Genomic DNA, 24,465 nt, shown 5'->3' with positions numbered 1-24,465 from the left:
CTGGTTCCATCCCCTTGCACTTCGCCTTCTAAGTCGTTATTGTCAAATCTTATTTCATCTTGTGTTGTGACTTTGTGGTTAAAATGACAAGTCTATATTTATTCTGCTGTTTTCCTTCCCTTTATCTTAATGTTATAATTAAGCATTGGCTAACCTGTTCTGATGGAAAGCTGAAAACTTCTGATTTTGCCTATCTACTTATCTCCTTTCTCAGAGATTTGTAATCCCTTTCTTCTTTTTTTCTTTCAGGTATGAGGTACTTCCTGAGGATTTCTTGTAGGGAAGGTTTTGTGTCTTTGAACTCCCTTAACTTTTGTTTATCCGGGAAAGTTTTTATTTCTCCATCATATTTGAAGAATATTTTCACTGGATGGAGTATTCTTGGCTGGAGATTTTTACCTTTCAGAATTTTGAATATATCATTCCAGTTTTCCCTAGCCTGTAACGTTCTGCTTAGAAATCTGCTGACAGCTTGATAGGGGTCCCTTTGTACATTGTTTTCTTCTGCCTTGCTGCCTTTACTTTTTCTTTATCTTTGACTTTTGCCAGCTTTACTACTACATGCCTTGGAGTTGGTCTTTTTACATTGGTAAAGTTTGGAGATCTATTATCTTCTGTCACGTGGATTTCCAGCTCCCTCCCAGGTTCAGGAAGTTCTCAGATATTATTTCTTTGAACAAGCCTTCTGCTCCATTCTCCTTCTCTTCTCTCTCTCAAATACCTATAATCCTTATGTTGCATTTCCTAATTGAGTCAGATATTTCTCGGTGAGTTTCTTCATTCCTTTTTAGTCTTATTTCTCCCTCCTCCTCTATCTGAAGCATTTCTATATTCCTGTCCTCCAGACTGCTAATTCTGTCCTCCATAATATCAGCTCTACTGTTCAGGGAATCCAGAATTTTCTTAATCTCCTCCATTGTGTTTTTCATCTCCTACATTTCTGATTGGTTCTTCTTTATAGTTTCAAGGTCTTTTGTGAAGTATCTCTTGAACTTGTTGAATTGTCTACCTTTATTATCTTTTAACTCATTGAGTTTTTTAATGATAGCTATTTTGAATTCTTTGTCACTTAGGTTATAGATTTATGTGTCTTCAGGATTGATTTCTGGGTACTTGTCATTTTCCTTCTGTTCTGGAGATTTAATATATTTTTTCATACTGCTTGACAGTGTGTATTTGTGCCTCTGCATAGAGATAGAATTTGATTGCAGCTTCCACTTGCTGTGACTGGGGGAAGCAGGCAGGAGCTGTGTAATGTGCACCCACCAGGATCTCCATCAGCTGTGCTTGTCTGAGCCTGAGCCACTCTTTGTGATCACAGCAGCTCTGTGGTTTCTCCCACCAACTGTGGGAACAATTACACAGGGGCTCTGGGTTGCTGCCACCTGCTCCCACAGACCCGCCCAGAAGCATTCCCCTCTTAGGGAATGGAGCCGTGTTATCTACTTTCAAGGCAGCTGGGAGCTTGTTCTTCCCAACTTTGAGTTCCACTGCCATCTGGCCCTGGGTTGTACCAGCTGTTTTGCTTGGTGGGTGGGGCTTCCCCATTGAGTCTGACCAGTGCCACTCCCTGTGACCATGGTTGGATTGTGGACTCTCCCAGCAGTCAAGAGAGTGCTCACACAGGAGCTCAGGTCTGCTGCTGCCTGCTCCCACAGTCCTGCCAGTCGTAGTGCTCCTTTGGGACTGCTGTGATACTGTGGACATTTGTAGTAGCTGGGGGCACTTTCACCCAGGCCATAGGTGTGCCATTGTATATTACTAGATTGCACCAGCCTTTGTGCTTGGTGGGCAGGGTATTCTCACTGGGATGGAGCCCAGGTCACTCCCTGGGGCTGTGATGGTACTGTGGCTTTTGCCGCTGGACCAAGGAGCAATTACACTGGGGCTCAAGGTTGTTACTGCCTTCTCCCACAGTCCCACTGAGTTACATTTTCCCCTTAAGGTCCACAGCAGAGCTATGGGCATTTAAGCCTGCCGGGGGTTTCTTTGCCCTTACTCACAGCTGTGCCACATCTGCTCCTAAGTGGCACCAGCCTTTGTGCTTGGCGGGCAGGGTCTCCCCACCCGGTCTGACCCTGAGTCACTCCCTGGAGCTGCAGTGGGACTGTGGGCTTTCCCACTGGACCAAAGAGCAATCATGGTGGGCTCAGGGCTGCAGATACTTGTTCCCACAGTCATGCTGAGGAGCACACCCACCCTGGGGCTGTGGCAGTGCTATGAGTGTTTCACCTGGGAGAGCAGTCTCTCACGGGTGTTGAGATGTCTGGGAGCCAGAGACTTCTCACTTATCTCCAGCTCCTCCCCGAGGATAGTCCATCAACCATCTGATATGTGGCAGCATGGGTCTCTTTGGCATCCTGGGATGTGGGTATCCTCCACTGGTCAATGAATTGTCCATTTAGTTGTAGTTCAAAGGGGAAGAGACAAAGGGAACCACTCACTCCACCCTGTTGGTGACATCATCATATTAAAGTATTCTTAATTTGACTATGCATTTATCCTTACCAGTGTGCTTTATATTTTTATATGTTTCCATGTTACTAATTAGTGTAATTTTTTTTCAGCTTGAAGGATTCCTTTCAGCATTTCTTATAAGGCTGGTCTAGTGCTGATAAGCTTTTTCAGTTTTTATTTGTCTGGGAAAGTCTTTATCTCTCCTTCTTTTCTAAAGCAGAGTTTGCCAGATGAAGTATTCTTGGTTGGCAGATTTTTGTTCTTTCAGCACTTCAAATATACCTTCTGCTCTCTCCTGGCCTGGAAGGTTTTTTCTGAGATATCTATTGAAAGCTGCCTCAGTGTTTCCTCATATGTGAGAAATTTTTTCTCTTCATGCTCTTAAAATTTTCTCTTCTTTGGGCACTGGCCCCATTACTGAGTGGTTAAGTCCACGTGCTCCAGTTTGGCAGCCCAGGGTTTTGCCAGTTTGGATCCTGGGCACGGACATGGCACTGCTCATCAGGTCATGTTGAGGTGGCATCCCACATAGCACAACTAGAGGCACTCACAACTAGAATATGCAACTATGTACTGGGGGGCTTTGGGGAGAAGAAAAAAAACGATTTGCAACAGTTGTTAGCTCAGATGCCAATCTTAAAAAAAAAATTCTCTTTTTTTGATTTTAGATAGTTTTATTATAATATGTCTTTGAGAAGATTTTTTTGGGTTGAATCTTTTTGGGGACTTACAAGCTTCCTGAACTTAGAGGTTCAAATTGCTCCTTAGATTTGGAGAGTTCTCAATCATTATTTCTTTAAACAAGCTTTCTGCACCTTTTCTTCCTCTCTTCTCCTTCTGAGACCCCTATAAAGTGTAGATTGTTTCCTTTGATGATATCCCATAATTTGTGTAGGCTTTCTTCACTCTTTTTTTCTTCCTTTTTCTCCTTTGACTGGATAATTTCAAATGACTTGTCATTGACTTTACAGATTTTTTCTTCTGCTTGATCAAGTCTATTGTTAGTGCTTTCTATTGCATTTTTAAATTCATTTATTGTATTCTTCAGCTCCAGAATTTTGTTTGGTTCTTTTTAAGATTTCTATATCTCTGTTGAACTTCCTTTTTGTTCATGTATTGTTTTCTTGATTTTGTTGAATTATCTTCTTGTGCTCTCTTGCAGCTCATGGAGCTTCCTTCCAACAATTATTTTGAATTTTTTATCAGACAAATTGCATATCTCCATTTCTTTGGTGTAATTGCTGGGAAATTCTTGTTTTGCTTTGGCGCTGTCATGTTTCCTGAGTTTTCATGTTCCTTGAAGTCTTACATTGCTGCATTTGCATTTGAAGAAGCAACCACCCTCTCCAGTGTTTAATGACTGACTTTGGGGGAGAAAAACCTTCTGTCAGCCCTGATAGGAATTTTGAGACTTTCTCAGATCCTTCCTATGAAAACATCTTCTCTACAATTCTTGTTCCCTCTTGGAGGGGAAGTTCTTAAGATAGTATGATTTCTTTCAATCCAGAAAAGCCAGACTTGGTGCTGGAAGCCTCCCATTCACTTTCATTAGTGTGGTGCTGAATGCTCGTTTGTGTGCTTTCTCCCAATCCCACAGAGTCAAGATGGTTTTCTGTGAATATTCACTGGCTATCTGCAAAGGCTCGCACTCACTGCCCTCTGTGGCATGGACAGGGAGTCAGTCATGGGGTAGAGGGTCATGTGGATGAGGTGCAGAGCATTAGAGCTCCCCTTGGGCCATCTGGTGGGACCCACAAGTGAAGAGTCTGCAGTAGCTTGTGTACAGACTTACTGATGAGTCTGCAAATTGGTTGGTAGGATCCATGTCTCTTTGATGCCCTCCAAGAACCCTGGCTGCAGTTTTCCCATCCACTTCCCACTCTCCAGTCATGTAGCTCACCTCTGTATTCTGGATGAAATGAGAAAGAAGTGGGCCTCTTTGGCAGTGTCCTGCACAGCTGGGGATGCTGAGTAATCAATTGAACATTTTTACTTTCCCCTATGGAAGAAGTCACAGACCGAGAAGGTCTCTCCTGGCACTGAGCTGTGCTGCCATGGCAGGGGCATGATGTGGGCCAAGTAAAACTGCTCCCCTTACTCTCTTCAGTGTGTCTAATCTTGGATTCTTTTTCTACATTGGTTTGCTGGAACTTCTTCATTGAACCCCCAGACTTCCACAAAAGTATTCTTGTTCATGAGTGATTGTCAAACTCTGTGTCCTTTGGAGGAAAGATAGTAGAAAACACTTATTCTGACATTTTGCTGAAGTCACCCAACCTGTAAGCTCTTAAGTCAGCCTCTACTTTCTGAGATGAGAGTGAGGAGACCAAAGCTAAGATTTCTTTATTATTCAATGTTCAGTAACTTGACTTTATTTCATGAATCTTCTCAAGTCACTCCAGTGCACAGTGATATATTCCTTTTTATGCAACTTGGGAGTTAATATAAGGAGAAATGTGTCATATTTTGATCTGTATCTGTTGCAGTGTAAAACATATGTCATTCCCATTAACATGATTGAGGATCTATGATGTATGGGCCCTGTAATCACCTCTCTATATGTACTATCTAACTGAACTCCCCTTGTTCACCCCTGGAAGTAGAAATCATCAACCTGAGATTATAATGGAGGAAACTAAGGCTTAGGGAATTGAAATAATTTTACAATTACTTATAGTTAATAAGTGAGTGACCTAAATTCAAACTTAGATCTCCTTTATTGCAAAGTTAACATTTCCTTTCTAGTATTAAATTTATACTTTGTCTTCCCAGTTATGAATGTGACATGTGGCTTCTATTTTACACAGACCTAACACTGTTTCAATAAATATTTAAGCCACAAGTGGAGAATGTACAACAATTTTCTGGACCTCCCTTTCCTCAATAGTATAAAGAGAGAGTTGGATTAAAACGATCGTGAAGGCTATGCTGGTTTTAAGCATTTTATTATCTGTTAATCTATTAGGTATAAATCGAGATAATCTTTAAGAGGCTTGATCACAGATAAATGTTTCTGGAAGCAATTTATTTTAATTATTTCCATCATACAATTATTCTTTCATATTTTTAACATTATATCTTGCACCTTTCAACAGTATCAATAAATAATAATTTTCTTTCTTATAAAATTGAGCCAAATGCGTGTGTGCCTTCTGTGAACCAGGATATCTATATATTTGTGTTAAAATAAATGGCTTGTTAGGAAAAGACCTATTTTGATGAGGAAGGACTCTGTGGAAACGAAGTTGCCAATGCCATTCTGCCATATTTTTTACCCCCTTTTGGTATTTGAGACCTCTCTGTTTGCTATAAATTTGTTATAAATTTCCTTGGGCCAGATTGATAATCTGTAACTTTGCTAATAAGTGTGGTCAAAGAACCAGCTGGGCTTTGACCCTCTCCTGGGAACCTGATCCCTCTCCAGAGACCAACTGAATCAGAGTCTGCAGGCTAACAGGATTCCATGGTGGTTCCTTTGCATAGTAAATTTTTAAATTTTAGTTAATTACTCCTCTAGGCCACATAATGAATGAAGACTTCACATTTTTGAAGTTTTGTCTTATGTTAAAAATCACAGAATATTTTTTCCAATTTATATCAGTCCTTGACTTTTCAATCAGAGCTATTATTATTATATTTCTCTCCTTAAATTCATAACAAGGTTTCTTTTAATAGTTGTAAAGAGAAAAGATAAATCAAATGTCTGTTAAAAATTACCATCACTGTTAAAACCAAGGGCTGGATGTTTAAACCATTGTGATGAAAGTATTGCTCTTGCTATAGAATAATTTGGTAATATTTTTCAAATAGGATGGTGATCAAATTTTTTCCCTCAATATCTAAATGTTTAATTAGTGAAAATACTAGAATTGTTATTTTTGGAGTCATAAAAATAATTGTAATAAGTAATTAAATTCTGTCTAACAAAATTATAGCAGCACTTTTAAATTTAATTAATTTCATTCCTAGATTTCAGTGTATTGTTAGTATTTTGCATAGTTGAGTGACTCATCTTTTGGGATTGTTTTAAAAAATTATTTATTTATTTTACTTTTTTCTGAGGAAGATTAGCCCTGAGCTAACATCTGTGCCAATCTTCCTCCACTCTATATGTGCGTTGCTGCCCCAGCATGGCTAACGAGTGGCTTAGATCTGTGCCTCGGGGGGATGCAAACCCAGGAACCTGGGCTGCTGAAGCAGAATGCATCGAAATTAAACACTACACACTGGCCAGCCCCTTATCTTCTGGTTTTTTATTGAAATATATCTGACATATAACATTGCGTAAATTTAAGATGTACAACATGTTGATTTGATATATTTATATATTGTAATATAATTGTCATTATACCAATAATTAGCATGTTTATCAAGTTACATAATTATCATTTCTTTTAAGTGGTTGGAATAATTAAGTTCTAGTCTCTTAGTAAGTTTGATGATTACAATACAATACTGTTGTCTATATTCATTATACTCTGCATTAGATGCCTAGGACTTATTTACTATTCATTGCAAGTTTGTACCCTCAAATAACATCTGTCCTATCATCTGTCTTATCTCCTGGTAACCACTATTTTACTTTCTTTTTTTATGAGTTTGGCCTTTTTAGATTCCAGATATGAGTGATGTCATATAGTGTTTGTCTTTCTTTGTCTAACTTACCTCAATCAGCATAATATCCTCAAGGTCCATCGGTGTTGCAAATGGCAAGATGTCCTTCTTTTTCATGGCCAAATAACATTCCATCGTACATTTGTATACCACATCTTTTTTATCCATTTATTTGTTGATGGGCACTTAAATTGTTTCCATACCTTGACTGTTATGAATAATGCTACAATAAACATGGGAGTGTCTATATCTCTTCAATATCCTGTTTTGATTTTCTTTGGATATAAACCCAGAAATGGAATTTCTGGATTATATAATAGATGTATTTATCATTTTTTGAAAAATCTTTATACTGTTTTCCATAGTAGTTGAACCAATTACATTCCCACCAAACAGTGTACAAGGGTTACCTTCTCTCTACATTCTCATCAACACTCGTTATTGCTTGTCTTCTTAACGATGGCTATTCTAAAAGGTGTGAGGTGATATCTCATTGTGATTTTGATTTGAGTTTCACTGATGATTAGTGTTGTGGAGTACCTATTCATGCATCTGTTGGCCATTTGGATGTCTTCTTTGGAAAAATGTCTATCTTTTGTTTGGGTTGTAATGCATAGTACATTTTTTATATGAGCAATAATTTTGCAATAAGGCATGCAAAGGGTCTTGATTTTCTGGCCACTCTGTGTCAGGCCTCTCCTCAGATCACACAGCCAGGTCATAAAAGTGATAGAGACTATAGTAATTGCCTAGCTCCAGGCTTAGATAAGAGCAGCTTAATTTGCTGGGGGAAAGAAAGCAAACCTAAAATCTGAGTCTGCTCTCATGTCCATATCAATGGAAAATGCTCAGTATTTATGTATTTTTCATATTGGACTTCTACATAATGTTTAGGTGAAACAGAGCATTCTATGGCTGAATAAATAAATACAATTTCCTAGGTGATTTTGTATTTCATGTAGCAGATGAAAAGCTGTTTTAGGTTGGAAATTGTTTCCACATAAATGAAAATTTTTTCATAGTGAAGAGCAATGGTCACAAGTTCAAATGCCTCAGGCCCTGGGAGATAAAATAAACAAGTGAAGGTATAATGCATCCTGGAGAGAAGCAACTGGTGAGAGATTAATTGAAGAGTGAATGTCCTGCCATAGTGAAAATTTAACACACAAAGAAAATATGTCTACAGGCCAGATTTGGCCCTTGGTTGGAGATATCTCATGTAAGGGATACTTGAAAATGCAGGGCAAAATAAGTAATTTGTTCTGAAACAAAATCATTTCTGTAATGTGATGCATGCTAGTGATAAAACATGCTGTTTTCATCACTTTTCATTTCTTCTGTGGGAATAGAGGCTTGAATCTTCATTTTAATGTCTTCACATCCCCCTCAGCCACATGGCTGGGCAGAAGGAACTCACTCTAGTAGTCCAGCTGCTGTGTTGATCTGACGGATGCTGGGGAAGTGGGTAGCTCACAGGAGAGTCTGGTGATAAACCCCAGGACTTTACCGATACAAGAGTTTGTGCATAAACAAATACAACTTGTAGAAGAGTCAAGTGAAGTAGACAAGTGAATGATAGGGACTAAAGCAGAGAAGTAAAAGGAATGCTGTCTGTGAGCCTGAGTGCTGAATAATCATAATTATAATCATAATAAAAGCTGAGAACAAGCAGTCAAGGAAGCTATCAGGGAAAGGGGAGACATTTAGGTTACCCAGGGGGAATGGTGCCAACATCACAATCCTAGCATGCACTTGTTGGGGATATTATTCCCATTTAAAGGGAGCCAGGATAAGATATATCAACAAAATACTCTTACAGTATGATGAACAAATGGAATTGTATGTTACTGTAACTGCAAAGATCACATACATCCTTCACTTCATATTTATAATAAAATTGGCAATTACTAAAAGTTGAGTGTCATTCCTGCTGTTGAGATTTGAGTATTTACATGTCCTAAAATGTGTAAAATACTTTTCTATATCATCCTTATGAATTTTCTTTGAAGTGGGAATAATACTTTTGACTGATGTAATAGTTTATAAACTTTTCAAAATACTTACACACATTGAATCTCATTTGAACTTTACATAATCTCTGAGAATGCGGAAAGGCTACTTTCCTCATTGGATAGAAAAGGGTATTGAGAGTCAGACGATTTAAGTAAATTCTTTAGCAATTAAGTACCACAGCTGATATAAGGTACTTCCTGAATATGGCCTTATGCCTTCCACACTGCACTTGTCTTCTTTCTGAATCTTCATCAAATTGGATGTTTGTTTTAACCTGCCTCCATGAATCCCAGGGCTTCATTTTAATCTATTTCACAAATATATGTACAGAGTGTTTCTTTCTGAGTTTAAAAAGAACATTATCTTATCCTGTAGCTCTACTCATTTTCACCTTCTCTTGTAAGAAACACATGTTGATCATTTTTCCTGTGCTCTGTACAAACTGCATTTAGAATTTATTTCCTTTAATCTTATGCTTCAGAACTAAAACTTCTATCCAGAACTTCTGAAGGCAGTCAAACAGTGTGTTATACAGACATGTACATGTGGAGGAAAGTTTTTGAAAGTAGCAACGAAATAATTAATTTCAAAGTAGATATCATACTTTGAAAGTTTCACCATCAGAGATGCATTCCCTGTGTTAAGACTTTGAATCTGTAGAGATCTGGATGTCTAATCCTTCCGGCAGGTATGGAATGTATGCCTGCGTGAGCCAGCTGCTGTGCCAGACAATGAAATAACTAATGAGGGAAACAGACCTGCCCTGGGGTTCCCTGTCCTAGCCATACACCATGAACTCCATGATCACACTAAGACAAGTGCCATGAATTTTCAGCTTCCTGAGTCATCTCCCCAAAATAACCGCATTTAAAGGAGCTGCCTCTTGGCAAATTGGGAGGTGTGTTTATGGGGAGAATGAGAAGGAAAACTGTGCTGAGAGTTTGATTATAAATGACTTGAGCTAAAGTTTTGAAGTGGTAAAACCTAGGCACTGGGAAGCCAGCAGCTACATCAATAAAAACTTTGGGGGAAAAAAGGAACGAAAAAAATGTGTAGCAATACAAATATTGATACCCAGTTATATGTCCTTTTTTGGTTTATTTCTGGGCACAATGGGAAGTTTTTACAACTTTGAGTGGAATTTGAAGTATGTTATCCATTTTCTACATTTGGAGGAGGAGATCATTTTTTAAGTTATTTTTTAATTGAAATATATTTGACATATAACATTTTGTAATTTTAGAGTGTACAACATGTTGATTTGAACATTTATATATTAGTATATTATTGTCTTTGAGGCATTAGTTAGCACTTCTATCACGTTACATAATTATCATTTGTTTTTTGTGGTGGGAATAATTAAGATCTAGTCTCTTAGCAAGTTTAATGATTATAAACAGTATTGTTGTCTATCTTTACTATACTCTGCACTAGATCTCCAGGGCTTATTTATCTACTAGCTGCAAGTTTGTACCCTTAAACAACATCTCTCCTATTTCCCCACTGCCTAGCCCCTGGTAACCACTATTTTACTCTGTGTTTTTATCAGTTTGGCTTTTTTATTTTTTTGGTTATTTATAGCTGTCCACAGCTATCAATGTTGTTGTGGTTTTTCTTTTTGAGGAAGATTAGTCCTGAGCTGACTGCTGCCAATCCTCCTCTTTTGACTGAGGAAGACTGGCCCTGAGATAACATCTGTGCCCATCTTCCTCTACTTTATATGTGGGACGCTTACCACAGCATGGCGTGCCAAGCGGTGCCATGCCCACACCCGGGATCGGAACCAGCGAACCCTGGGCCGCCAAAGTGGAACGTGCGCACTTAGCTGCTGCACCACTGGGCCGGCCCCTCGATATTTTTTGATTCTTATTATTTTATTGAGGTCATATTGGCCTATAACATTGTGTAAATTTCAGGTGTACATTATAATATTGCAGTTTCTGTGTAGACTGCTTCATGTTCACTACCAATAGACTAGTTTTTATCCATCACCATACATATGTGCCCCTTTACCCTTTTCACCCTCCCTCTGCCCCCTTCCCCTCTGGTAACCACCAATCTGTTCTGCTTATCTATGTGTTTGCTTGTTTGTCTTCCACACATGAGTGAAATCATGTGGTATTTGTCATTCTCTGCCTGACTTATTCTGCTTAACATAAAAACCCTCAAGATCCATCTATGCTGCTGCAAATGGCATGATTTTGTCTTTTTTCATGGCTGAATGGTATTCCATTGTATATATATATATATATATATATATATATATATACCACATCTTTATCCATTCATCCATTGATGGGCACTTAGGTTGGTCCACATCTTGGCTCTTTTTTAGATTCCACCAAATTCAAGAACACAGAGGAGGAGTTAATTTTTGCAAAACAGGTGATTTCTCAGCTTTTTGGAAGGCTCCTTAAATGCATACGTCTCTTCCAGCACCTTCTCTGTTTTCTTTGGGATTCACTAGGCCCACAGTGCTTGTCTGGCAATGTTTTCATGAATTTCTAGAATTTCTTCTCTTTCTCTAAGTGAAGTATCAAATGTTGAAAAAGACCTCCTTTTTTCATAGAATATTAACAAAATTGCGTAATTAAAACTGAATATTTATTCAAAAGTGTCGAAAAGTCCACCTAATTAGGTTAACTGAAAAATGAGTTTAGAATAAAAAGCAAAATCATTTATGGAATTAACATAAGTGCCTAAGTTTGCACTTAAGACTTGTAAAAGTCAATGTAGAAATTTAGAGTCCACACTAGTTATCAAAACATCCATAAGAGATTAGAGGCATTTCATTTAAAAAAATTGATTTTGGATAGATTTCTCAGAGATAGATGGAAAATTTCAAAACTTCGTAACAACTTTGCAAATAAGTAAACTAAGCCAAACTGGCCAAAATAGATACAATATTTACAGAAAGATAATTTTAAAATGCTAAAAAGTGCATCAAATTTCCTCAATAATTTTGAGAACTACAAAAATTGTCCTAAAAGGAAACCTCTTTCTAAAGGGACAAAGATGAACGTTAAAAGCAAGAAGAGCAATGCTTGGAAAAGGAAGTTCTTGTATTAGGTGTGGCCTAGCCTGCTGTTGGCCCCTCTTCTCCTGTGATACACATTTTATCTTATCATAGGACTGTGCCCTTAAACACTATGTTTCTCAGTCTCAATGTGACTACACGTGATCTCGTAAGGAGAAAAATGAAATGTGAATGGACTTGATGTGCTCAAGTTCCATTTTCTGTCCTGGTATGAATTTGGACATGGGGGCAGAAGCTGAACTCTCTCAAATACACATACTGAGGATGGCAGAGAAATAAGATGGAAGGAGAGTGGGTTTCGGACACTTTGAAATTACTTCTTAACTATTAAGCTTGGCCCTTACAGGAGAACCATACAAATTGCTATGCTGTTTAAGCCACTATTACATTGCTTTTTCTCTATGTTACCAACCAGTATCCTAACTAATATAGAAAGATGAAAGATGCATAAGTAGTTGCTCCCAAGTTACACACTGCTAAATGAACAAAAAGTTCACTAAAATTAATACCCAAGTGACTGTATCTTTCATTTTTAATGCTACGTTTTAATCAATTTTGAATGAAACCAATCAATCAATTTCCAAACAGTCAAGGCATAATGCAAAGATATAAAAACAAGTGGAGAAAGTATATGTTGAGTTTGAGTTTGGTATACATGAAAAGAGGGAAGATAAATTTTGCATATTTTATAGTTTTGCCTAGGGCAAATTCTCTAAACAGATAACATATTTTCTCTTTAGTAAACTGAACCATGATAGTTAGCCTAGTATCATAAAGACGTTTTTACACTCACTGAGTAAAACATTATAGAAATTATCTAAAGGATTTAAGTCCAAAATATTTTGCAACAATGCTTTCCACTCTATTTTGTATAACTACCTACTCAGTTCTCTACTTCAACATTTTCCACGTGTGTATTGTTGCAGAGGTGTATTCTTTTTATTTTGTCAGCCTCATGTCAAACGAGACATTTTGAGGGGAAGAAGTTGTATGCTTTACATGCAGCATGCATGAATTTGGCTGTATGGTCTAATTTTAATTTCCTGTTTCGGTTACAAAGATGAAGTTCAATTAACAGCAACTGGTGCTATTCTCAGCATAATTGATGACAACAGTTTCTGTTAATTTCTGAGTATTAAATTTAATCACAGGAGTTAAGACCTTTAGATAGAGGCCAATCCTGATGATCCATGCCACATAAATGGAGCACTCTGTAGGCAGTCGGGGAATATTCAGCTCTACTTTACTTTTCCTGGGCAGAATCCAGGGTGCCACCACTGCTTGTCAGGTCACTTACGTAATAATAGCATAAACAGATTTCCTTAAGCTAGAGTTTTTCCATACTGTGTGGCTTATCGCTGAGCTGGTCATGGGGATTCTAAATGGATAAAGAATGTGGAATGTCACATTTATATATTGTGATCTTGTACATACTAAAGTTAATTTTATCATTATTCATTCAAGCTACTTATGCATTGCTATTTTCATCTTCATATTTTAAGAAATGAAGGTTTCTAATAATAATATTTTAAGAAATTTATTTCTGTGAAAGCTTTGTTTTTTCCCTGGTAAAACTATACTAGATACTAATAAATCAACAAATTTTTTTCTTTATCCCTGGATCGAGAGATGAAAGTATTTGGAAATAGTATATTTGTTTTTGCATTATATTTTAATACAGATAAATTATTTAAAGACAATCACATGAAGAAAGCCCTAAAAATTTCAGTTCTAAACAGGAAAAAATAGTACGGAGATGATAAAAGTGCCTCTAGGAAAAAAAAAAACCACCTTTTTGTTTCGCAATAAAAAGGTTAAGTTTCAAATTTTCAAAGAAAGTATGAGTTAAATTATCTTTTTAATGAACCAGCTGAAAAATGAAATGTTTTCACAATTTTCTTACAGTATACTTTTGAAATATCTAGGATATAATGCATTCTGGAAATTATGTTTTTTAAATTGCTGGTACTTGTTAGCTCTGCTTAATGCAATTTCACAAACACCTAGACAGATGCTCTTTTAGTCAGTTATTGTAACAAAACTTTTTCATAGTAAAACCATAAAATTCAGTGGCATGCACTCTTGTATCAGTCAGGATTTTCCAGACAAACAGAACTAATTGGATACCTATATATCTAGATACATATATTAAGAGAGTCATTTCAAGGAATTGGCTCACACCATTCTGGGGCTGGCAAATTTGAAATCTGTAGGATAGGCTGAAGGCTGGAAACTACTGGGCAGAAATTGTTGCTGCAGTCTTGAAGTAGAATTTCTTTATCAGAGAAATGTCTGAGTTTGCTTTTAAGGTCCTTCAATTCTTTGCATGAGGCCCATCGACATTATCTAAAATAATCTCATTTGCTTAAAGTCAAATGATTGTAGATGTTAAGCTATATATACAAAATACTTCCACAGCAACACCTACATTGGTAATTGATTGAATGACTAGGTACCTGGTTGAATAACTGGCCTAGACAAGTTGGCTCATAAAAACTAACCATTACAGTCTACCCCTTGTCAACTTGGCACCAAAACACATCTCCTTATCCAAACTAACTTCCAAATAAAAACCATAAAGTCATGCTTCCAACCAAAATAATACAACTATCCTTCATACAATCTAAAATACACTAACGATTTCCTTTGAAACGAATACAAAGTCCTTAGGTGATATTCACTTTTCTCCTTCATGTACTGTAACTTAAATGCTGTGATATAAAGGTTTATATTATTAATAAATCTTGTGTTAGATGATAAGGGGATAAGAGAGGGAAGAAAACAAAGGTATTTGAAAGATATATATATATACACACGCAAACATATTACATCTATACATACATATATTATTTGTATAAATATTACATACATATATAAACATCTATACATATAATGTATATTTAAGTATATAACATATATATAATATGTAATATTTATATATCGTATATGTACACAAACATATGCATAACAAAATAAAGAAGAAATATTCATACAATTACAGCCCTTGTTTCCAAAGTGAATGCATCGTCATAGCTGGTATTTATAGCCATCTTCTTCCACTAGTCATTGCATGCTCCTTCTCTGTTAGCAAGCACCTCAGTTGATCATGGTTCATTATCTCATGGAGTGATCCAAACCTTCATTCCCAAACGATTTGGCCCATTAGGAGCTCTGCCTTAATTGAGTTGTTGTAGTTTTCTGTTAACTTTAATCACAGGACATGGTAATACTAAGAAAATCTGTAAGGGATCTCCTATCTTCCACACATACTCTCCATTACCTCTATTGTGGACTGACAGTCCAATTTCCCTTGGGATTCAGGATGAATCACCCCAAACAGGACCCTAGCTCCCTTCTTTGCCTGTTGATGCCAGAGGCATGAGGAGTCCAAAGTGCCTGAGTGGCAGTCTCAACTTCCCATTCAATAGAATCATTGTGTATCTTCCTGGAAACATTTCTCCGGTTGGAACAAACACCAGCAGAGCAAAAGTCACAAAAATAAGAAGTAAAAATTTTGTTAGAGGGTCACTAGTGGTGATATGAGTGATGCCACTCCCATATCATCCCTTGACTTCTGGACCTTTGAGTCCTTGCTCTGTGAGAAAAAGCACACCACATATTGGACACTGATTCAGAGCATATACAGCTTTCAGAAGAACCTGACCCCAAACCTGCAAGATATCGCCAGCTGACACCGTAATTGAGACTTTGAAAAGCCATCACACTGTTCTATCCAGCTAGCTGCTTCAGGATGGTGGGGAACATGGTAAGACCAGTGAATTCCATGAAAATCACCCTATGTCTCACTTCATTTGCTGCTAAGTGAGTTCCTTGATCAGAAGCAATGCTGTATGGAATACCATGAAAATGGATAAGGCATTCTGTGAGTCCACGGATAGCCGATTTGGTAAAAACATTGCATACAGGAAAGGCAAATTTGTATCCAAAGTCTTAACTCCAGTAAGAAGAAAACTTTGCCCCTTCCAATATGGAAGTGGTACAACGTAATCAACCTGTCACCAGGTAGTTGGTAATCTTTCCAGAGAATGTTGCTACATCACATTCATGTTGATCTCTGTTCCTGGAAGATGAGGTATTGAGCAGTGTCTGTAGCCAGGTTGGCCTTCATGAATGGAAGTCCATGTTGCTAAGCCCATGAATAGCCTCAATTCCTGCCACAAATGTCACCTTGCTTATTTGTCCATCGGGCAATGAAAAGAGTGGAGGGGAAAAGAGGCTAATTGGTATGCTATTCCCTTGATTATTAAAATCTTCCTCTGCTTAACTCACCCTTTGGTGAGCATTCACATGAGACACAAATTTCTTCATGTTTTTTGCCCATTCAGAGAAGTCTATTCCTATAAATCTTCCCCAGACTTTGAGGTCACTAATTTCTTCAGTCATCTTTCTTCCAAGTCCTGGACTATCCATTCAAACTATTGACCACAGCCTATGAATCCGTATACATTCATAACATTACCCATTTCTCCTTCGAAGCAAAATGAACAAATAGGTGCACTGCTTGAGGTTCTGTTATTTGGGAAGTTTCCCTCACCACTGTCCTTCAAGAATGTTCCAGAAAAGGGCTTTAGTGCGTAAACTGACATTTCACTCACCATTGAATCTAAGCATCATCTGGCCAGTGATAGAGGACCTTGCACAACAGCCTGGACCTGTTGCAGACATTCTCTTATTCTGGGTCCCACTCTAAACAAGAAGCTTTACAGGCCCCTGAGTCAATGGGCTGCAGTAGCACACACCCAGATGATGACTGTGTTGCCTGTAAAATCCAGACGCCCACTAGGCATTTTTTGATTAGGAGAGACCATACGCAACAGTTTATCCTTTACCTTAGAAGGGATAGCTCAACATGTCACATCCACTGAACCCCTAGAAACTTCACTGAGATAGATGGTCCATGAATTTTTGTTGGATTTACTTCCAACCCTCTGACACACATCTTAAAATAAGTCTAGAGTAGCTGCTACTCTTTGCTTGCCGGGTCCAATCAGTAAAATGTCATCAATGTAAAGGACCAGTATGATGTCTTGAGTAAGGGAAAGGTGATCAAGATGCTTGTGGACTAAATTATGACATAGGGCTGGAGAGTCAATATACCCCTGAGGTAGGACAGTGAAGACATATTGCTGGCTTTTTCAGCTGAAAGCAAATTGCTTCTGGTGACTGTATGGACAGGCATTGAGAAAAAACATTTGTCAGATCAATAGCTGCATACCAGGTAGCAGAGGTTGTGTTAATTTGCTCAAGGAGTGAAACCCCACATCTAGTATAGCAACTGCAATTGTAGTCATTACCCTGTTACACTTCTGATAATCCACTGTCATTCTCCAAGATCCATCTGTTTTTCTGCATACCAAGCAGATGAGTTGAATGAGAAAGTAATGGGAATCATTACCTCTGCATCCTTCAAGTCCTTGATGATGGCACAAATATCTGCAATCCCTGCAGAAATGCAGTATCCTTTAACTATTTTTAGTAATAAGGACAATTCTAGTGGCTTCCACTCAGCCTTCTCTACCATAATAGCCCTGACTCCACAGGATAAGAAACAATGTGAAGATTCTGTCAGTTGCTGACTATATCTATTCCAATTCTAGAACTGTGGAAATAACCACAGGATGGGTTTTGGAGTCCCCTGAACTCACTGTGAGATAGACCTGAGCAAAAGTTCCACTTATCACTTAACTATCATAGGCCCCTCTTCCAATTGGTGGACCATAGTGACGCCTGAATCTCCTGGAATTAGTACCAGTTCAGAGCCAGTGTCCAGTAGTCTCTGAAAAGCCTGATCATTTCCTTTTCTGTATGCACAGTTACCCTGGTAAAAGAATGTAGATCCCTTTGAAAAAAACTTGGAGAAAGATTAACAGTATAAATTGTTGGCAGTGTACCAGTGTCCTTCCTCTAGGGGAATTCGCCTCCCCTCCCTTCCAGGATTCTTGGCTCACTAAACTCATTCAAGTATGGGAATTGATTGAGGGTCCATGACTCTTTGCTTTGGTGATTCAAGTGATATTTCTGTTCACTTGATCTAGAACTCTTCTGCTTACACAGATCAAATAAAATCTAAATAGGCGTCCTATCTGTTTCACTTCTAGGGGACATATAGTCAACTTACCATTATTATAGGTTTCTGAGAGTTAGATTATTCAGATTATTGCTTTGAAGACTCTGCTGCTCATTATAGTAAACATGCCCACTTTATTGTTGGTGATTAAGTACTGCCACTTGGCCTCTGCAATCCCAAGATCCAACTACTCCTCTTGCATTTAAGGATCCCAGTTCAGTGGCAGCAGTTCCCACTGTAATTTCTGACCTACAGAGATGAGTGACCACAGAATTATTCAGCACTTCTGGATTCCTATAGCAAATTCCTTCCTCATAGCCATGGTGAAAGGTGTATTCTCTGGACCCCCTCAGGGTGGGAGAGCAGGTTTTAAATTATGAATCTACCCTAACATTCCAATCTACCAAAAACTTTGAATCGCTTTCTCTACATCAAACCAAGGCAGGTCTCGCATTTCCAACTCTCTCACTTTGGGCCATCTTTTGGTCCATGCTTCAGCCAATCAACCAACCAAACTCTTTCTAACCCTATAGGAAAAACTTTAAATCCAGAATATATCTGCTTAATGTGACCATATCAATAAATTTGGCCTTATCCAACTTTATGTTCCTTCTACCATTATCCCACATTCTTAGTATCCATTCCCACATGTACTCCCCAGGATCATGTCTATAAATAGAAAAAAAATACACAGTCTTTTGGAGTGTAGCATACTTCCTCATGGGTCACACTTCGATTAAGAGTATCTGATGATGATATATTGTATATCCCTGTTGCTATATCATGCCATGGACTCTCAGTGCTCTCTTTAATACTGGACATAGAGTCAGTGGTTCCTTTAAATCTAATCAGATTAGAGAACCAATTCTGAAAACCCCAGAACCAATTCAGAAAATTCTTCTTTAAGATTCTACTTCTCTACAACCACTTTTGGTATCAAAATCTATATCAGTTAGGATTCTACAGAGAAACAGACCAGTTTGTATATATTACACATAATGTATATATATTACATATAATTCATGTATATATACATACAAACATATACACATATATACATACATGCATTATATGTATGCATATGGACCCACGCACAAACATACAGATACATATATATATAAAGAGAGAGAGAGGAAGAGAGATTTATTTTAAGGACTTGGCTCATGTAATTGAGGGAGCTGGCAATTCTGAAATCTTTATGTCAGCCCAGCAGCCTTGAAATTCTCAGACAGAAATTGATGTTGCAGACTTCAGGCAGAATTTCTTCTTCCAAGAAACCTCAGTGTTTTCTTCTAAGTTCTTTAACTGATTCGATGAGGCTGACTCACATTTTCGAGAATAATCTCCAATACTTAAAGTAAGTTGATTGTAGATATTAACCACATCTACAAACTTCTTTCACAGCCACATCTAGATTATGTTTCTGATTGAATAACTGGGGACTATATCATAGTCAAGTTGACACATAAAGCTAACCATTACAAATACTAAGCCTTGATTTTACTCCACAGTTTGCAGGTTGGTTGTGGCAACTCTGTTGAGGCAGGGATGTGAGGGTGGCTCTACTTCACTGCCGGGGTCCAGCCTCTGCAGAGTCCAGGTGCCCGCGGGAGAGACGGTGTCGGCGAAAGTGTAAGTGCTAGACGTGAGACTCGATGCAGTTGCAAGCAAGTCCAATTTATTTCGGGGACAGGGTACACTTATATAGGAAAAAATCACACTAGGTGGTCTAACTATTGTCATCATGGGAACAATAGATGAGGGGCAGTGCGTGACTAAAGGTAATAATCAAAGGTGGTTATCTACATACCAGATGTACAGCATACATATCGATTGTTTAGGAAGAGGTTACATAGTTTCAGGGTCTTCAAAGGAGTTAGGAGGACAGCGAGTATATAATTAACGGAATATAGACCCCCTCATCCTTGGGGGCTGCTGTTTGTTCTTTGAGATACGTTTATTGCTAGTTCTGCCTGTTTTTACAAGGCTTCCAGGACAGAGGGAATACGTTAATCAGTAATAGGCTTTAGAAAGGAGGAAAAAGGATTCTGCTTAAAGAATTATGTTCCCTGGAGAAGTGCCTTGCATGAATCTCCTTCCATTGCCAGACCTTGTCACAATACAATGGCAGCTAGATTGGGGGAATGCTTCCCACACTTCACCCTGTGTTCTGTGGTCCATTTAGGGAAGTTTTGCTCCATGTATGTTGTTCTGGGGCCGGGTCAAGTGGGCAGTAGCTTCTTGAGGAGGCTCTTCTCATGCAATGGCAGAACAGCAAGAGATCATGTGGGAACATGGGAAGCTGTTAAAGAAACTAGCATATAGTCACTTCATCATTGGCAGGAGCAATTTACATGGTCAAGGCCAAAGTCAGTGCATGGAGAAAGCATTCCTTTCCATGATAAATCTATGGTATGGGAGTAGATGTCAGGAAAGGTGGAGAATCTGGGCCATACATTCAATCTCCCACAAGTGTCTACATATGGTAGCTTGTAGTTATTTTCAGGCTTGACACATTTATTGCATCTATAAAGAACTAAAAATTATCAATATAACCTTCCCTCAAAAGATAGTGTTTACCTACAATATATTCCTTTACAGCAGTGTTTTATTTTTTAAAACTATTTTTATCTTTTACTAACTCAAATACATTATTCCTGATATATTTGGTTTATAAAAAGCCTTTTTTCCCCTAAATATGGCTAACTTACTTCTGACAACATTTGCTGGTTTTATACACATGGGAATAGGCTAATGGGATCAGATAGCATTGTCTGTTTGCTTTCACCGGAGGAAATAGTGAAGGTTTAGTGTAATTTTGACTGGATAAATATAACTGTGGTGCAGCCTTACTACATGAGTTATCATACACACATTTCCTTGCTCTGTCAGCTGACAGGGCCTAAATAAATGATTGAATAAGTAAGTAAATAGGGAAGAACAGGCATATATCCTATGCAGAGTAATTCCAAATAAATCATGTAGACAATCCATCCTCAAGGAAGAGAAGAATAATTCGCCACTCTGTAAGTGTGAGCTGAGCATAGTGACATCTCTCCAAAGAGCAAAGTGTGAAGGGAGGGAAAAAAGGAGTAACTTACCAAGGAAGAAACCTGACAAACACCGTGTCAGCCTGGTGACCAAGGTCAGCCTCCACAGTGATAAGGCATGTTGATGGTGCATACCTCTGATATGAGGGGGTGAAATGGCACTTGTCTGTGTGATCTTTCTCCTCAAAACCCATAACCCCAGTACAATCATGAGAAAAACATCAGGGTAATCCCAATGGAAGAACATTGTACAAATTACTGACCAGTACTCTTCAAAACTGTCAAAGTCATTAAAAAAAAGGAAAGCCTGAGAAACAGTCACAGTCAAGAGGAGCCTAAGGAGACATGATGATTAAATATAATATGGCGTCCTGGACGGGATCCTGGTATAGAAAAAGCCTATTAGGAAAAAGCTAAGGAAATTTGTTTCAAATATGGACTTTGTAATACCAATATTGGTTTGTTAATTTTAACAAATGCGTCATACTAATTTAAGACGTTAATAATAGAGGGAAAAAGGAACTGGGGTATATGGAACTCTCTGTACTATTTTCGCAATATTTCTGTAAACCTAAAACTGTTCTAACATAAAACTTTATACAAAAAAAGGTCTCAGAAGATTTTAAAAATAAAACTTGAACAACTTTTACTCGTTTTTAAATTTATAATCACTGAAAATAGTTCTACTATAGCTATGAAATTTATTATGCTACCTAGTAATTAAATTGTTTTTAATCCCATACTAATTCTTTTTCTGAATATACACTTGATATCGTTACCTAATATTTTGATGAAAGATGATGGGAAATTAAGAAGAGAAAGACATGGTAAAAATGGTAGAAGGCATAGATACAACCTGTACTCAAATCTGTCATATTATTAAGAAATAATATCTTAAAAATGTATTCACTAAAATTAAAATCTGCATAAGAAATTAAAATGAAATTAAATTTAGCCAAGTGGTTAAATATCCTCAAGTCTATTTTCCTGGCTGCATTTATAAGCAGGAAATTGATTCTAGAGATTCAGGGTTTCTATGTATTCAATAAATACTGAAATTCTCCTACTTTTACAGTAAAGGAATAACTTCATGTCAGAATTGAAGATAAGTAGATATTTATAGTTTCTTCAAAAGCAAACTTTAAGAGGAATTTTGAAAAATAATTGTTAAACTAATGACAAATTTCTCATGGGTGCAAAATAAGTAATTTCTATCATCAGATTCTTCTTGTACTTGTTAATGATTTGTGGTTACCTAACTTTACTGAAATAAGCCTCTACCTAACTTTACTGAAATAAGCCTCCTATGCATTCCAATAAAATAAAAGAGGTTCACAAGCCACAAGGCTTATTTAGGAAAAGTATTCAATACATTATGTGGGGGCCGGCCCCATGACTGAGTGGTTCATTTCACACACTCTGCTTTGCAACCCAGGGTTTCGCCAGTTCAGATCCTGGGTGCAGACACGGCACCACTCATCAAGCCATGCTGAGGCAGCGTCCCACATAGCACAACCAGAAAGATATACAATTATGTACCGGGGGCCTTTGGGAAGAAGAAAAAGAAAAGACTGGCAACAAGTGTTAGCTCAGCACCAATATTTGAAAAAAAACCAAACATTTCGTGGCATGTTCAGTTAATATTGAAAATGCTCAATCTCTTTTCTTTCAAGGCAATGGTAATAATCCAGTGACAGCACAGATGAAGCTCTCACTCTCTTCCTCCCACACTTCATTGATCAAGTGTTCATCAATCTCATACAACAGAAAATGACAAAGAAGGATAAGATAGTTTACAGTTCCAAAGGTTGAGAAGAGGAGTGATTTTGAGGGGTACAAAATCTTCTATTTTGGAATTCACTATACATTTTACTTTGAAGTCTCAATTACCTAAATCATTATGTTTTGGCTCTGCAGTTTTTTTTATAGTTTAGGGTGAAAATTTTCTATGACAACTCAGTTTTATTGTTTATCATATAATTAAAACAAAACTGTCTAAAAGCATTAAAAGTGAAAAACCTTATTTGCATTTATATGCATTTAAGTCTATGCCCACCATTTAGGATAGTGACCACTAGATGAAATTATGTAAGATAGTTCATACATTGATTTATCCTAACATTATTCACTCTGATAAATAGCTTGCTTCCTTACATCTTATTGTTTGTGAATAAAATTTTAAGTTTCAGAGAGAATTATTTATGCATGTAGCTTTTTAATTAAAAAGAGAAAGATTAGTCAACATTTTTTCAAGAGATAACAACATGAAAGGAAATTTTAATTACTCCTTTTGAAGTTTCTTTCCCAGTTGCAAACTCAGGTTTCAAAATGAATTTTGGGAATGAGCTAACGCTTGAGGGAGGAGGTTAGTCATACTCTAGGTAGGTCTGAATGCTTAGTGAAGAGGAGAGGTGCATGGGAATGCACATTCTCAATCACAGTGAATGGTGGCATTACGTTTATACTTTGCAAAAGCTGGGTTTAAGACTTTTTTCCTCTCCTTCTTCTTCTCTCTTTACTATATCCTGAGAGTTCTTGTTCCTGACAGGTGGCAGTAAACACAGTTTGCCCACAAGGATCTGCTTCATAATTTCTTCCACTTTATTAGTGTTCTCCTCTTTTACACTGGATGCTGTGCTTGATGGCTTATCGTTTCTCTGTCTTTTCAGACGACATCCTTTGCTGTGCCATAGCACATGGATTTCAGGACTGCCTGTGAGGAGGTAGGTTAAATGGGTTTCTGCTTTCTGAATAAGGAAAACAGGTTACAAGCAATAAAAACTTGGCCCACCTTTATATAAGTGGAATGCTGCTTTTGGCGGAGGGATGGTTGTGAGGTCCATTTCATTCCCAGAGTACGATCTGTTTCTGTAAGACTAGAAAGCCAAAGAGCGCCGGAGGAAGACTTGGATTTTCACTCTTTCTCTAAGAAGACTGGAGCTAATTTGATTTTATTGAATTGTCTTTCTCCATAAACTATGCTCTGTATATTTTCAGGTGGTAAGAGTGTTAGAAGTAATCATTTTCACATAAATGGTTATAAATTAGAAGACAGCTAAGGTTTCTTTCAGCACTAGAATCCTATGATTTTATGATTCCAATATTATTTTAGTATTTCAACATTATTTAAGTGTTAATTCATGGCAATTCAGCTTCTCTGTAGAGCTATCATCACATTTTGGTACGAGTTAAAGTGATACATTGCT

The 24,465-nt window shown here is 37.6% G+C and overlaps 1 protein-coding gene across 7 annotated transcripts in view; it reads left to right on the top strand.

The window, feature by feature from the left end:
* Nucleotides 1-24,465, top strand: part of SNTG1 (syntrophin gamma 1) — an 867,628-nt gene that overhangs the window by 517,614 nt on the left and 325,549 nt on the right. For all 7 annotated transcript variants that reach the window (XR_011421293.1, XM_023648630.2, XM_023648636.2 and 4 more), the window contains one exon: nucleotides 23,929-23,982. Coding sequence is in view for 5 of the 7 variants with exons in the window: in XM_023648630.2 (XP_023504398.2) it covers nucleotides 23,956-23,982 (27 nt within the window). In the remaining 2 variants the exon portion in view is untranslated. The remainder of the gene's footprint in view (nucleotides 1-23,928; nucleotides 23,983-24,465) is intronic.

Source organism: Equus caballus, chromosome 9 (assembly GCF_041296265.1).
Source record: "Equus caballus isolate H_3958 breed thoroughbred chromosome 9, TB-T2T, whole genome shotgun sequence".
NCBI lineage: Eukaryota > Metazoa > Chordata > Mammalia > Perissodactyla > Equidae > Equus > Equus caballus.
This window is presented reverse-complemented; position numbering and strand designations above follow the sequence as displayed.